This window comes from Eimeria necatrix, genomic scaffold (assembly GCF_000499385.1).
Source record: "Eimeria necatrix Houghton genomic scaffold, Enh_scaff19, whole genome shotgun sequence".
Lineage (NCBI taxonomy): Eukaryota > Apicomplexa > Conoidasida > Eucoccidiorida > Eimeriidae > Eimeria > Eimeria necatrix.
The window spans coordinates 25,298-40,120 of record NW_013652540.1 but is presented as its reverse complement, the minus strand read 5'-3'; the positions used below and the strand labels follow the sequence as shown (position 1 = coordinate 40,120).

The 14,823-nt window shown below is 49.3% G+C and overlaps 2 protein-coding genes across 2 annotated transcripts; one reads left to right on the top strand and one right to left on the bottom strand.

The window, feature by feature from the left end:
* Window positions 1-1,013: 1,013 nt before the first annotated feature.
* On the top strand, window positions 1,014-2,795 carry ENH_00026080 (zinc finger (C3HC4 RING finger) protein, putative; the record flags this gene model as incomplete). The annotated part of the gene is made up of 1 exon (XM_013579736.1): window positions 1,014-2,795. One exon carries the CDS (start codon window positions 1,014-1,016, stop codon window positions 2,793-2,795), a length of 1,782 nt encoding a protein of 593 aa, XP_013435190.1.
* Window positions 2,796-3,793: 998 nt separating this feature from the next.
* On the bottom strand, window positions 3,794-13,637 carry ENH_00026070 (C2 domain-containing protein, putative; the record flags this gene model as incomplete). Its single annotated transcript, XM_013579735.1, has 29 exons — window positions 3,794-3,871; window positions 4,127-4,252; window positions 4,427-4,603; window positions 4,921-5,200; window positions 5,341-5,535; window positions 5,756-5,940; window positions 6,185-6,387; window positions 6,499-6,695; window positions 6,886-7,016; window positions 7,350-7,510; window positions 7,659-7,812; window positions 7,968-8,084; window positions 8,258-8,421; window positions 8,552-8,768; window positions 8,885-9,013; window positions 9,177-9,272; window positions 9,519-9,621; window positions 9,732-9,884; window positions 10,128-10,234; window positions 10,432-10,604; window positions 10,857-10,935; window positions 11,056-11,284; window positions 11,423-11,469; window positions 11,594-11,731; window positions 11,835-11,887; window positions 12,126-12,212; window positions 12,437-12,572; window positions 12,872-13,039; window positions 13,440-13,637. The coding sequence occupies 29 exons, from the start codon at window positions 13,635-13,637 to the stop codon at window positions 3,794-3,796; spliced, it is 4,281 nt and encodes a 1,426-aa protein (XP_013435189.1).
* Window positions 13,638-14,823: the final 1,186 nt, after the last annotated feature.

The following is a 14,823-nucleotide window of genomic DNA, read 5'->3' as shown; positions in this document are numbered from 1 at the left end:
GAGTTCCCCTGTGCCGGATTTATTCGGCTACACTACCAGTCACATGCGCCAAGAACATAGCTCCTTGTACTGTGGAATTATTGAGAGGTCTGGAGTGCACACAATTCTGCGGACGAGGTTCTGTCCTCGAATTGGCAAGGACAGCGTCCCGTTCTGTACCGCGGACAAGCCACGGCAGTTCTAAAGAGTTTGCAGTCGCCCAGACTTTTATAAAAACTTGGCCAAAATTGAGCTAGTGAGGGGCTGCGGCGAAGGGTCAGCGTAGAAGCAAGGAGCGAATACACATGCGTCTTGGCTGGTCCGTCAGCTGAGGACAAACAGCTCGCGCTGTGGGGCAGCAGCAGTGTGTCTCCAGGGGAATACCCAGTTAAACATACTCAAATGCAGCTTATAAAGAAGATGTATTGATTTGGGCGGTTCTTGCTGGAAAAAGCCCTGTGTGCACAGCACATCACAGGTCGCTCCAATGGAAGCCGTGGTCTGGCCTGCTGACAGTGCAGCTGCGGCACTCGACAGACACCAATGATGCCTTCCCGGAGGTGAAGTTGCAGTATTTTCATTTTGGGTGTTTTAATTTAATGAAGAATAGCAATTCAGTGCATAACTAAGACAAGACACAGTTAATGTACGACAACTGTGATTTCAGGTGGCGACAGACATGACCCGCCTGACCAACGCAGCACACGAGGCGGTTGGCAAGCTCACGCGGCCCACAGCACGTTTGCCACTTCTTGTCTATCCCCCATAATTTATCTTGTACGTTTGCATATTCTATTTGGAAACAATCGTTAGGGCGTGGACACTGCGGCAGCGGAGAGAGGAGCGCCAGGAAGAGCATCGGGTAGGCAGATGCCACTGGTACAGTCACGTGCGGCATTACGTGCTGAGACGTTTAGCGCATCTTAGCATTGTGTGCCTTTGATATTGTGAAGGCTTAATCGTTCTATTCCATCGCCACAAGGCCGCACACCAGACTTCGTAGCGGACTGTGTGACGTGGTCCCATTTTTCCCGATGGAGGGCTCTGGAGGACACCGCGCTCACCGAAAAGGGCCCGCTAACTATAACAATAGCCGCCTTGCTAACATTCTGCCTCCAACGCATCTGGTTCCCTTACCACCAGCTCCCGCCGCACGGGGAATCGCCTCGCTGGGGCGTGACCAGCCACATCAGACGCGCTTAGCTACTTTTCATTCGGCAGGCAATCCGTCCGCAGTTCCCAGTATGTCATACAGCTCCCAGGAAAGCACATTTAGGAGGGGAAGACATCAGTACGCGAGGCTGAGCGATGGGCTGGATGTTACGCCCGGCCTGTGGGGTTCAAGCCAAGTGGCTGCGGGACTACACGACCTGGGTAGGACTGCTCACAGCTACCATGGCACATCACGGCATCATGCAAGCCACGTAGAAGCCCATAGGATGGATGACGCGCGTGGAGGCAACACATTCGCTTCACATGGCATAGAACATAGGGGAATGCAGCTGTCCGGAGAGAGGAACCCAGGCACATCGACCAGGTTGGCCATGCCTCGTCATAGCAGCCATTCGGTAAGCTCTGCAGGAAATGCTGCTGTCGGATACCCTAGGGATGAGTCAGTTAGCAGTGTGCCAATACTACCTGCTGCCGAAGCGTTGATGGAGGGTTCAGCACAGGGGAGCTCCAGCAGATCTTCCTCTAGGCAATCTCTACGTAACCAGACGGGTGATGGGTATAGGTCATTGAGGACTGGTCAACCCTATGTTTCTGCTTCGCAGAGAACCCGCGGTCCATCGTTAGGTGCTCATGGAGAGCCAGAAGGGTTAGCTGGGGGCCAAAGCGGTGAGCCACCGGTGATTATTGACGAGAGATACACGTGGGATAGTATAACTGGAAGGCCCCACAGCCTGAGACCAAGTATGCGGGAACCCGTGAACAACCATGCGGAAGTCAGAACTGGCACAAGCTTCTTTGATGGACTGTTTGGCGGAGCCTTGGCAGCTCGCCTCCACCGCAGTCTCGCTGCCGGTATGGTCCGTTCGTTCCTCTCGTCAATGTCGACTCCCGCTTCGGTCGCTTGGGGAGATCCATGGAGAGGAATTCGTGGGCGCAGAGCCCATTCTGGCGGTGAAGACCGCAGGCCCCACGTACGAATCCTTCGGCACCAGCATGCTTCATTTGTGATGTTCCCGGCATTCGCGTCAGATCGGCCACAGTTGGATGCTCTAGAGCAAAACGTCGAGAGGCTCATCGAGGAAGTTGAGCGAAGTATATATCTAGATGATTTCGACGTTCGTGATGGTCCTGTTATGCTCATTGTCTCAAGAGGAGGAGTTGTAAACGGTCATGAAGCACGACCGCAAATTTTCGCGGACTTGGATGGGACTCATGTGCCCTTGCAACAAGTTGTGGAGGCGCGAAGTCTGCGCGTAAACTTGGACCGACATGCTATCAAATGGACGTACGGAGGATCAGGGAATGCTGTTGGCAGCAACAGCAAAACGGGCTCCGAGAGGGACCAGTGTACAAACAATGCCGCACTTGCGCACAAGAAACGGACCTCACCCACACGATGTACCACTAACGAGAATGGCGCCAAGAGAGAAGAGGAGCCTGCGCAGGCACATACGCAGAATGGAAAGGAATGCTGCATCTGTTTGAGCGCTTTTGAGTTGGGCGAGGCGCTGATTACCTTGCGATGCCTCCACATTTTCCACGAGCTCTGTTTAGATAGGTGGATCAAGACTAGTCATAGTGTGAAGTGCCCACTATGCTGTACAAAAATTGCGGAGGCAGTTAGTGACTCCGGTGGCGAATGAAAATGCAAGTGTTATTCCATCTTTCTTTCCGTTTTAATAACAGACGCAAGCGGGTAGTAAGGCTGAGTGCGAACCCTCAGATTTGGGGTTGACTCACAGTTGGTGCCACGCCTTTCTTATGGCGCAGATTTAGCCCAAACGAAGGCGCACCCCGAGTACAAAGCATGTCGAATTTGCTGAGGGTAGCGACCTTCCGCCTGTGGTGTAACCTTCTGAGCTGTGTTGTGTACGTGTTGCGAATTACTCTATGAGGCTAGTTGAAAACGTGCGGGAGTCATTTTGTGCACCATGTCGCATTCGCGTTGTTTGGGCAATGGTGACTATGGGCTCCTCGCTACTCGTCCAGCTGACATCGCTACATCCTGACGTAGCCGGCTGAAGTCAGTTGGGACGCTATGAACGGGAACGGAAGTTGCATGCATAACTAAGGAATCCATCGCAGCGACCATAGCCCTTCATGGGGCACTTTGGAAATCGCTGCCCGCTGCAAGGCGCCATCTAAGCCACTTGACTGTACAGCTGCTTCCATCTAACGAATTGGATGGATGAACGCTCAAATTTACCTCCCGTAGTTTCTTTATGTGTAGATCTTGATGTTTCGTGGATAATTTAAGCACAGGAAGGTTGTCTACACTATGCGCGTCGTGCTGCGCCAATTTTCGCAGCGGAAGCGAGCTCTCACGCAGATAACTAGATGCATCCGCAGCACCGAGTGCATACGGCACGCGGTAACTGTCGCGTGTGTGTGAATGCAGTATTCAGACTGCAAGTGCGGAACTCGTTGATGCCGCCTTCTGTCACGTCCCTCCAGATCACAGCATATTTGTGCGTTGGGTACATGGTGATTTGGCGATGCATCAGGATCTGCACAAATATGACAATTAAGGCAACCCTCCTAAGTCATCAAACGTGTTATGGGTCGAAGGAGAACTGTAAGTTCTGGGTTTGCAAAAGCAAAATGCGTGTACTCGAGGTGTCGACAGAAGGCACGAATGGACTTACAGAAACAAGGCCGGATAGAGAAAAGCAATGACGAAGAGCCACAGTGATAAGAAAACAATAAAGACCACGCGCACCTGAAAAGCATCGAAAGAGATTAAAACTCCACAGCAATGTGTACGTAGCACGCTCGACCCATGCAACGGCACTGCTTTGCGTGTCAGAAGATTGGCAATATGTGGAGGTACAATCGACGGAAACCGTAAAACGAACAATCGATGGTTTCTCTCGACTGTACCGCCGCATGTTACCAATTTTCTGACACGCACAGCAAGAGCAAGCCAACGCACCTACTATACATGCTGAAAACTGCAACCATTCACTAGGCTCACCCAATACCATATAGGCCTGTAGTCAACACGAAGCCCAGCGGAGCCGAGGACGTCTTCCCACTTGCGCCCCTCTTGTGGTGTCGTAAGACGGGGATCACGGTTTGGAGGCTCACGTCCCAACCCCACCTAACGCATCCCAGAAAAATTGCTAAGAACCCCCTTGCCTGTGTCAAGAGCCGAACGTGTCAATCCTCTTGAATATCCAGGTACTGAGTTTCAAGCGCTTTTCTAGAGCGAGTTAAATGCGGCGCCAAGGCATTTGCACATGCCGGCAACGTACACTGATTGCCTATCACTCACAGGTCTGCTTGTTGCCTCTGATTGCGCCATAAACTGCAGCGTGACTTGAACGTATCCGAAGGTCTGCACGTCCACGGTCTCGTGAGCACGATTTTGCAGTCGGAGCTCAGCGTCAACCTCAATTGAAGCCATTGTTTGTGCGACACGTTCCAGATACTTCCTAACTTCTAAGTTCACCTTCGAAACGACAGAGTTAACAAAAGATCACACACCTTCAACTCTGCTTGTCTGAATCGCCTGCATTTCATCCTGGTTGACTGCAAAAGCGCGGCGCTGCGAGCAGTGCATTTAGGTGCATGCACCAAATTGGCATTTTTTCTTCGTGATGCCATGCGCATGGATGCAACTTTGCTTCCATTCATGCAGATAAGTAGATTACTAATGTTTGTGGGTGTATCACACATATATAAGGACATCAGTATGTGCGTGATGTAGATGTTAATGCACTCACACACACACAAGATGGCATCAAGAATCAGGAAAGGAAAAAATACCTCTCCAATAAATGGCGATTCCCCAATGTTGCGGAAGTCGTAAGCAGATATCTGAAGAATACAGGAGTTTACTGGCGCTGCTACACGCGAATATACAACGCGCCAGTTGAAAATTGCAGCCCCTGTCTTCGAGTAATAGTGAACGTCTGTGCTCTGCAGCAATGGCTGTGGGCCTTGATACTTTGTGCAGTCCATTGTGCACCTCAGTACAGCGTCGACTGTTTCCTTTTTCGAACCTAAGTGCTTGAAGTGGAGCCCTCGACAGCCCCAGAGAACAACCCTGCGGGGCCCAAAAAGCAAGCTGATATCGTATCTATTCTTTGGAAAATTCTGAAGGCAACAACTTAATAAGTGGAGACGATGCGCGTCAAGGCAGCAAACTGGCCTGTTTACGGAGCTTATAGCAAGCGAACTTCCTACCGAATCTCAATATCAGTTGATGATGGCTTCTGGAGGTTGAACCGAGGGACCCTGCCTGCCTTCTGTGAGTCCATCATCTCCACCCACATCTCAAGGCTCCCCGTCACATTACCGTGCGGTCGTCTTGTTAAAGGTCGATACTCCATAGGCACTTCATTTTTCTTCATAAACGTTTGCCACTCCTTTGAAAACCACCTGAGGCAAAAATACACGACTGGTTTAGGGCAGCCCTTTGGAAGCACTCCCGATAAACTGCTCCTATTCAAACACCCAAAAGCAGAGCTGAGCCTCTTTCTCAGCCAAAGGCTACCACAGGCCATGGAAGCGGTATGGTCCTGAAGTCGTGAAAACAATGTTGAAGCACTTGAGTTTCTTCCCTCTGCGTTTGCGTAATTTCTAGTGAAAACTATCTCACCTCTGTTCCAAGTCAATTACAGTGCTCCCCAAGAATATGTCGTCCACCTGCTGCAGCAGCTTTTCATGTGCGCTCCACACACTAATCTCTAAGCGAGACTCATCAGGGAATGCAACATCCCTTTCCCACATGGTGAAAAAGTCTGGATTTAGCGTTCCGGGCTTATTTTCAGCACGAAATGGCATCTGAAAAGGCAAGGCAAAGAAAAATATTTCACCAGGCTATCTACGTGTGTGCTCTGAGAGCAAGAGCGCAAAGGTAAACAAGTAAGAACACACAATCCTGTCCGTGCAGCATTGTAGAGCAGAAATCAAGGCCATTTGCCATGTAGAAGTCTCAAAGGCTCCTTTCAATGTGTTTAAAACGGAGTTGTAACTAAACTGCTTCTTCCGAACAAGAGCCACCCAAGGCAATACGCTGCAGTCTCACCTTCGTTTTCCCGATCGAGAATACGAGGTACGGGTTTGCTACTGTCATCCCTTTGACCAAATGGACATTAATGGCACGAATGACATATACGCGGATCTTAATCATTTTTGGGTAGGCCTCTTCCCCTCTAAAATGCTTTCGGAGGCGCGACTCGTTCAGCGCCCACGGTACAACAGTTTGATCGACGTGCTGCGACGGCTCTCCTGAGTAAACACCGGCAGTGTAGGCATCACAGTTCGGTGGCATGTCCTTGCAATGAGTCAATAAGAAGCGTATTGGTAAAAGGAGCTGAAGCCATATGGATTTGAGCTCACCATTGTGAGTAAGGTCCACAAAAAATTTGACTGAACCTGTGAGTTGCGTCTGTCCCATGGCTTTCTTCTTAAGAGGGTCTGGAGGGAAATCAACATCGATCAGAAAGGTCTCGACAGTTGACTCAACCGAAGGGCGCTGAAATTGCTCCTTTGTCTTCTTCTCGGCGGCGCGCTTTCCCTCGGCGCACAAGACGAACCTGCAGAGAAGCAAACGAGAAGTCCAGAGACTAGCTACACTTCCAAAGCGCAGTGAGGGGTGCGCGTAAATGTGCATGTGTATGTCACGGTGTAACATATAGAGACGTGCTAGGAAAAGCTTAAAGCTCTCGAAATTGATTGGCGTGAATTGAGCGGGGGAAATTTCCACATGGCTTCGTTCAAACTTACTTCGATGGAATAAACACATTCAGGGAAAACATGCTGCTGGCCAGAAGAACTGGCCGGTCGGACGGCAGAGCATAAGACTGAACGAGGAGCTTCGGCAAAGAGTCCGGATAGAGCCATAGAGATGCCACACCCTACAGAGTAAAATAATAACAATTATGTGATGCGTAACGTCCAGGAAAACAACAAAAACTGCGCACGTCATTCTGGCTGCAGCTGAGCTGGGCAGGTTCTTTGTATGTAATGGCTTCGTTCCTATGCGAAGCGTGTGGCACGGCTCTGCATGCAGCCTCGACATCTTGATCTGCGGGCAGCTCCCCTAGGCCACCTCCTTTCATCCGAAAGTTTTCCCTTTAGGCAGGGCATGCCACGAACAGCCCCACATTCAAAAGGAAGCTATTAAAGCTGCGTCATGCTTGGCACGAACAGACAGCAGTTGGCATCAAGCAGTTGATAAATGCGCTCACCTCTGCCCCTGGATCATACTTCAAAACTCCTACGTGATACAAGTAGTGAGACTGGTTTGCCTCCGCAACTTCTCGGTCTGCTGCGCTGATTGCTTCGAGGACAACATTCGCTGTGCTGAACCCCCGCCGGTTTTTCCCTTTGCTCCCACGCATGATGCCGCCTGGAGCCTCAAAGACACCACGGGTACTAGGGATGAACCTTAAGAGACGTCAAATGGCAGAATTGAAAGAGTATGACATGTGATGTTTGAGTTGCTATCTGCTTTCAATATGCAAGCAGCGTGCGTGCCAACGTAGACTTTAACTTACCGATTTTTTTTAAGTCAATCGAGTCTTCATAATCTCGTGAAGGACGCACGTCGTCAAGTGCTGCCTCTACATCGGCTATCCACGGCATCAATGGAATCAAGGATAAGGTGAATTGCCCAATGAAGTATTTGGGCTTTACTTTTCTGTCATAAACCTGAGTTTGAAAATTTACACACTCGTCTCCAATGCCACTGCCACTCCTTCACTCGAGACTCGGCTCATCAGTTTAGAAAGAAATTAGACAACTATCTTCAAAAGCATTCAAAAGAACCACGTGCACCAGTGAAAGTAATGAAGTACTTTGCGCACCTGGATCGTGAGCATGGGGTCGAAAATGGGGTCTTCCGGAATGTCAACATCTATTGCAGCTACCTTCAAAATGTCGAAGCTTTCATATGGGCCGTTCGACCACCTCCTGTTGGGAGCCTGTACCGTACAATATGACCTCACGAGCCACAGGCACCAAAAATAAGCAGCTGCCAACGACTTCTGCGTCACTTTAGCATAGTACAGATGTAGTACAGAAAAAGCATGCTTCGGCCACTGCTGCGCGGCTTAGAACACAAATACCGGAGCTACTATGAGATCCACCGACGTACACTTGGGTCTCCATCCGCATTCCTCTCGTACTGAAGTGTCATACTGGTTCTATCGCGCCCTACAGACCCAAATGATGGAATCGATATGAGCAAAACCGGGTTTCGGACGCGCCTTAAACCTTCGAAATCTTCCCTAACTATCTTATCAAAATCGATAAGACGACCTGTAAGAGCCGCAGTGTGACAGCAAGAACACAGCTGCCGGTAAACAAGAAGAAAAAGCTCATCCTAAGATCGGGTGAAATCGACTGTGCACAAGCATACTGGCCATATATGAGCCAGAACCACGCTTACCTTTCGGAGCTAGAATTAAATCCCGCAAATTTAGACAGGAAAGAGTAAGCCTGCACATGCAAACTAGAGGCCTCATTGGGTACGCAGGCAGTACCTCCGCATCCTTCTTGCGAATAAGTTCAAAACAAACGAGGATATCTCCACGGTGCTTATTTAGCCGCTGCCCTCCCTTGAGCTTGATCCACCTAGGTTCAGCGACTGCAGGAATTTCCCCAGGCTGCAACGCCGTTTTCAAACACAGCAGCAAGCCCAACACTACTGCACATGGCCATATGCATCCCTTGTTGTGCGCGAAGAGTTAACAATATGGCACATAAAAATCCGCAAACTTACCTTGAGCTTTCCCCTCAGTCTATCGTAGTGACAGACAGCTCTGCCAAGAAGCTGACGGCCCCAAGAGCGGTCATCGAATAAGCTGGTGACTATAGGAACAACTGTGGGGAGACGCGTAGTTGTATCCGTCTGAAGGAATGTGCAGAAAGACAAGGAGAAAAATTTACCCAAAAAACAGCTCTCCTGTCGGCATCATGGCTTTTATGCGAAGGTGTCTGTCTACACCGGTTCTTACACGCTGTTGTGAAGGTGCATTCAGGGAATGAATACAGTCATGGAGTAACAAACTCACCATTAGTCTCAACTCCAAGTGCAAACACTCCATAAAGACCGGATTGGAAGTGGCTTCACACGGTTCCGTTTCCTTTGTCACTCCAGCGCATGTCACCTATTCAACCACCAACATTCTCCGCATGACTCCCGCAAGCTCTATGGGAGCATTTACTCTGTACCCAAAAATGGGGTCTAGCGAGGAATTTTCAAGATACCATGGGGGAACTGCTGGACTTCCCTGCTTCTGGAATTTTCACGGAAGTAAACACTTGCTATTTTTTACACTTTATGAAGGCCTGCCATAAGTAATGCACTTTAGGACGGGGATAAATGAAAATGCGAAGGCGGTTCGTGGGCTCACCTGAACGATTGGATTCGGGAGAGCGCCGCTAGGAGATGAAATTTTGCGGGCAGTGTATATATAGGCCCGCAGCAGATATTCCGCAGCAACAACGTGCTTGCGCCTGCATCACGATCAAAGAGACTACATGTTGCGCTCAATATGTCTCAGAAAGGGACGCGACTTCGCTGCTCACGTTGCCGCTGCAGTGGCTAGCAGCCACAGTAGTCTCACTTCGTTCTAGCTGCTGCTTCACTCTTTGCTTTTTCTAACGTCATGAGAACCGCAGAGGGAGCCTGCAGGCCGGAAAGATGCGGCATCGGGTGCAGCGGCACCCAAACAGGTGCACGAGGATTGTTCTGTACGTAGAGAGGAACGTTAGCCAGTCTGAATGCATCCGCATACTCAAACTTGCAACCGGCAGTTGCATGAACATGGCAACAGGGAAGCCCTCAGCTTCCCCGCATTCTCAGCCCTTAGCGGAGCAGGTCCTTGAGGCTGTGCGGCTGTTAGCTCAAACCTTTAGTCTAAGACTGGCGTTTAGCCTTGCTGTAGTGTACATAATGTAATATTGCATTTGGAACGCGGATGAGCCTTTCTCAGTAGTTTTTGGAAAAATGAGAAACCTACGGCATTCGCTGGTAAGACACACGCGTTGGATGAGGCATGTTCTTGGAAATTCCCTTTGCGTAGACGCTGATAATGACGTCCCACTGTTGCTTCTCATCATCCGGCACCTGGCGACAGCAAAAACCAATTTACCTTCTTTAAATGCTGCAGCACTTAACCCCCAAAAAGTGATGACCTTCCCCAGCACTAGCAACAGTGGCGACTGTGATGCTACATATCGAAAGCCTGGAAAGCACGCGCTTAAGCATCACTTGAATGGAATCCAAATGTGTGTGTAGGAACCACGTGCATACGCCAGGCTCACTGCCATGCGAAGCTCCGGTATGCGACCATCTACTGGGGTAAAGACGAAATGGTCTTGCCCTTCAGGCTTGGCTCCAAGGAAATAATTTGCCATCCCCTTTGCTCCTTCCAGGGCAGCAGCCACGGCAGAGGGAGCTTCTCCCATTTCACGTTCGCGCTTCTTTACAGAGTCCCCTGTGAACGATGAGCAATGAAGCATAAAGGTATATATTTATACAGATACCTCTACGTAATGTACGCATCTATATTTAAATGCACGTGCCAATATAATTATATGTAGTAATATATATATATATATATATATATATATATATATATATATATATATATATATATATATATATATATATATATGCTTGTATGGAAGGCACACTTCACAGATGCATACACATGCTTGAAGGAAACTCTATATAATGCAGTACCCACCAGCCACCCAACGTGTTCGTTCTTTGATGGGCCCACAAGAGACTTCGACGTACACTTTGTCACCCGGAGCACCTTGGACCTGGAGATGAACAATGAACAAACCAGATAACAAACAAGGCTCGTTCCTAATCTCGGTGGCGTCAATAACGTTCGTTTAACCGGATGCAGTGGAGACTGGTGTTCTTTGCCCAAGTCTGACCTCGTAAACGTCCGAAAATATCAAAATAGGAATCAATCGCGGGTCTTCGTATGGTGCAGCTGCCACTGAGTGGGCCGCCAGCAGCTCGGCATCTTTGTTTAGCCGTTCTGCCCGAGCACTCAGCAGCAGCCTACCCATGTAAGTGCAAGGAATCAATTTGCCGCTTTGGGCGATGACCTCGCTGAAGTTAGGGATCTCCCCAACATCAAACCCGTAAAAGTTGAACCACCTACACCCAGCAGTGCACAGTCTCTGACTTATACATGAAATGATTTCGTCACTGCATGGCATTAAGGGGCTCTGATTTATGCTTCAGCCCACTGCAGTATCACTACTCCAAGCGCAAAGTGTTCGCCGCCAGTCTTACCGAGGAAGAATGTGACGCGATCTCAACTCCGAAAACGAAATACGGCCCTATACGGATTTGCCACATACAATTCACCGAAAATTCTGTTCAATGCAAGCTTCGTGTGTCACATACTCATTTTGAGTGGCGAAAATTCTTGGGGTGGAAAATACGGAGCCAATGATGCCTCACCACTGCCAAAAGTTCATCCGCGCTCATGAAGTTCCAGTCCCACACTTTGACTAATATTGTGTCTTCCGGAACTGGAGTCAGCACTGGAATGCGGAAGCATTCGTTGAAGGTATAAGAGCTCGTGGCTCGCGCTTGAGCCTGCCAATCCAGACAACAAAATCCATAAGAGTAGTCGTGGCCGCTACTCTGGCTCACTGTGCAGCACTGATGCCAAGCAGCAGCAGAAGCTCTAAAAGCTTACCGTTCGTACGCGACAACCAGCGAATTCGCAGACAACAAAAGGATCCCTCAGACCTATACGCACACCACAAAAATATCCGCCCGCAGTAATGCCTCCAGAATACTCATATTGGCACAGCTTACTTAGGCTCTCCTGTCACGAACAATGCAATGCACACAAACATGCATGTACATGCCAAGGATCTACATTCACACGTAGCCATGCATACGTACAAACAAAAACACAGAGCTCTTATTCAATATAAATTATCTGCATAAATGCAAAATCGTAAAATCATTCGAACCCCATTACCTTTGGAAGCGGGCGGGACGTCCTCCAGACGGTGAATCGTCACGTAGACATTGTATGGCCTGCAACCTTCCCCCCGAATAAGGTCCTCTGAATTCGGTAGAAAAGCAGAAAAATGCACCAAAACTACCCGCCTCAGTAGAACGAAATGCTTGCTGCCCACGATCCTCTTCCACTTTCTCAGAGCAGCACAGGGGACGAAGCAGCAGCATCAACAGTCAGAAAAAGTGCGAGAAGCAGATATTTCCGGGGGTCTAGAAAGCTAACACTGTTGGCCTGAGCAGGCCCAAGGGGGTGGAAAAAGTCAGGCTTACGGTTGTTGTCAATTACAACATTTCGCAGGTCATCTATCAAGCCCTGATCTTCGTCATCAGAATCCTCGAGCTCCTCACCCGGGCTTGGGGGAGACTCGCCGGGGCCGCAAGCAAACACGGTGACCCGCAAGGAACCCTGAAAATAGTTTGTAAAGTGACAACATGCATGCGAATTATGATTCATCAACTCCCTTTCAGCTTCCATCCAACAATACTCTACCATCCCTTTTGTGTGCGCTCGCTATGTGCGTAACGTGGAAGAGCAATAGACCATGCATGCAGTCAAAACATGCATATTCGCGTATATACGCATATCCATTTATGCGCGTGGGTGCCCGTAGAGGAATTCGATACCCCCCAATTGAAAGTGAATTCCAGAATCGCATTTGAAACAATGCTAGCACAATGGCTGGCCCTTCAGTTTCGGCTCCTTACGTGCAAATCCGCTCCATCTGGGCTCTGCAGTGGCAGCGACTTCTTTATTTTATGGGTTTTGCGTTTCTGAACGAGCGAAAGCTGCAGAGCCACGAGGCCTATAGTCGTGTTCCGCCAGAAAGCGTTGGCGGCCTGAACTTCGAATTCTATGAAGGACTTCGCCCACTCCTGCGAGCAGCAGACACCGCAGCTGCAGCAGCAAAATCTTCGGCAAATGCAACAGCAGCAGCAACGCGAACACCCGCTGCAGCACGAGCTTAACCAGCCCGACTCAAACAAAGAAGCTCAGACCTTCACAAAGCCCACCAAAACTGCCAGAACTGCCTCAAAACTCGCACATTAAACATGTAATGCACAAAAAAGTAATTGTTTGCTTTATAAAACTGGGTTTCCTCCCCTCCAGAAGGCGAATGCCGTGCTGTTCTGAGGCCCACTCCCGGAATAGAGTTCAAAGGCTGCAGTGTCTCGGCTGCATCCAAAGTGAGTTCTTCCTTTTGAATGTTTAAGAAGTTACAATTTTTGATTTAGAATAAAGGGTTTTGAGCCTCGTGGCCTTGTGGAGGCTCACGTCTGAGGTAAGTTCTATGTCGGTCCAGGTGTGGGACTCATCCCAAGAAACGACATTGACTTTCGCGAACTTAATTTCGGATCTGTATTCTCTGCCGCAGCAGCGAACGACTACAAGGGGGTCAATAGGGCGGCCTCTTTCTCGCACGAGGTTTAGGGCTTCGTGTATCGTGAAGCCAACGCTGAATTGCTTCTTCATCGTGTCCGTGAGTCTCTAATCCGTAGACAGCGAGGCGAGCACCTCTTGGCTGCATTCTGCTCCGATTTTGAATCAAAAAGACCACTGGTTACCCCTAGATGCAGAAAATGGAGCGCCTCAAGGCGCTCCTGCCATCCCGCAGAGCCCCACCGAACCAAGGCAGAAACAAGACAACTTGAGGCACCTCAACAGCCCACTGCTGACGAATGCAGCCCAGAGTCTTTGAAAAAAATAAAGAGAGCCACTAGAACGTAGAGAGAACGGGGGGTCAATGGTCATGGGCCACTGGGCCTCCCAGTGTTCGGTGCTGCGCGGCCCACCCGGGGAAAGTTGGAAGTCTACTCTACAGACACGCGTGATAACTTGCCAAGGAATTAAAACTGATAAATAGCACATAATTAGCCTCAATTTCCTTCCTGAAATTAGCTGGAAATTGCCTCAGGAGCCGCCGCGCTCGGCAGCACGCAAGCGCTGCTGGGCTCGATGTAGTGAGCTAAGCCCACCCTGGCCCCTACATGGGCTTCCCAGCAACCTACACATAGATGCACAGGCATCTATCAGCGTCAAAATCATCCAATAAACTCATATAAATGCATTTTAGTTATTGTCGTTATTGTCATGTTCTGCAAAGAAGAACTTCTGTGTCTCTGGGTGTGCGCGCGACCACTGGCTGCACCAGTGACACTGCCAGCCCCAAACCCTGGCCTATCTGCACAGCACCCAGCAGCAGCCATGTTTCTTTTACTAATACCTCTCCAATTATGCATTTTATTCATAACATTTAATATTACAGCCTTTGAATACTGTACCAACGTAGCATTGTAGGGCCAGATACTGCGCTCGACCCCTTCTCATCAGCAGCGGACACTGCGGAGCCTCACCTCTCCTCAGACAGACTGCATGCACTAATTAACGTTGAATTGTCTTTCAAGTCTTAAGTTTTTGCATTCTAAGTCTCGACTGCAAGCAGTTTCCTTTCTTCCAGCCTTTATCCCAGGCTTGCTTCAGCTCCACCATCATAGGATTTGGTCGGGCCGTGCGTGACCATCGCATCCTCGTCGCCTAAACGCGATGAGATGAAAGTTCTGCACTTTGTAAATTTGCCACTGCCATTTAAGTAATTTTTAAAATTATATTTTATAAACGTTTAATTGCAGATGCTTACTTTGGAGGCCTGGAGTCACCC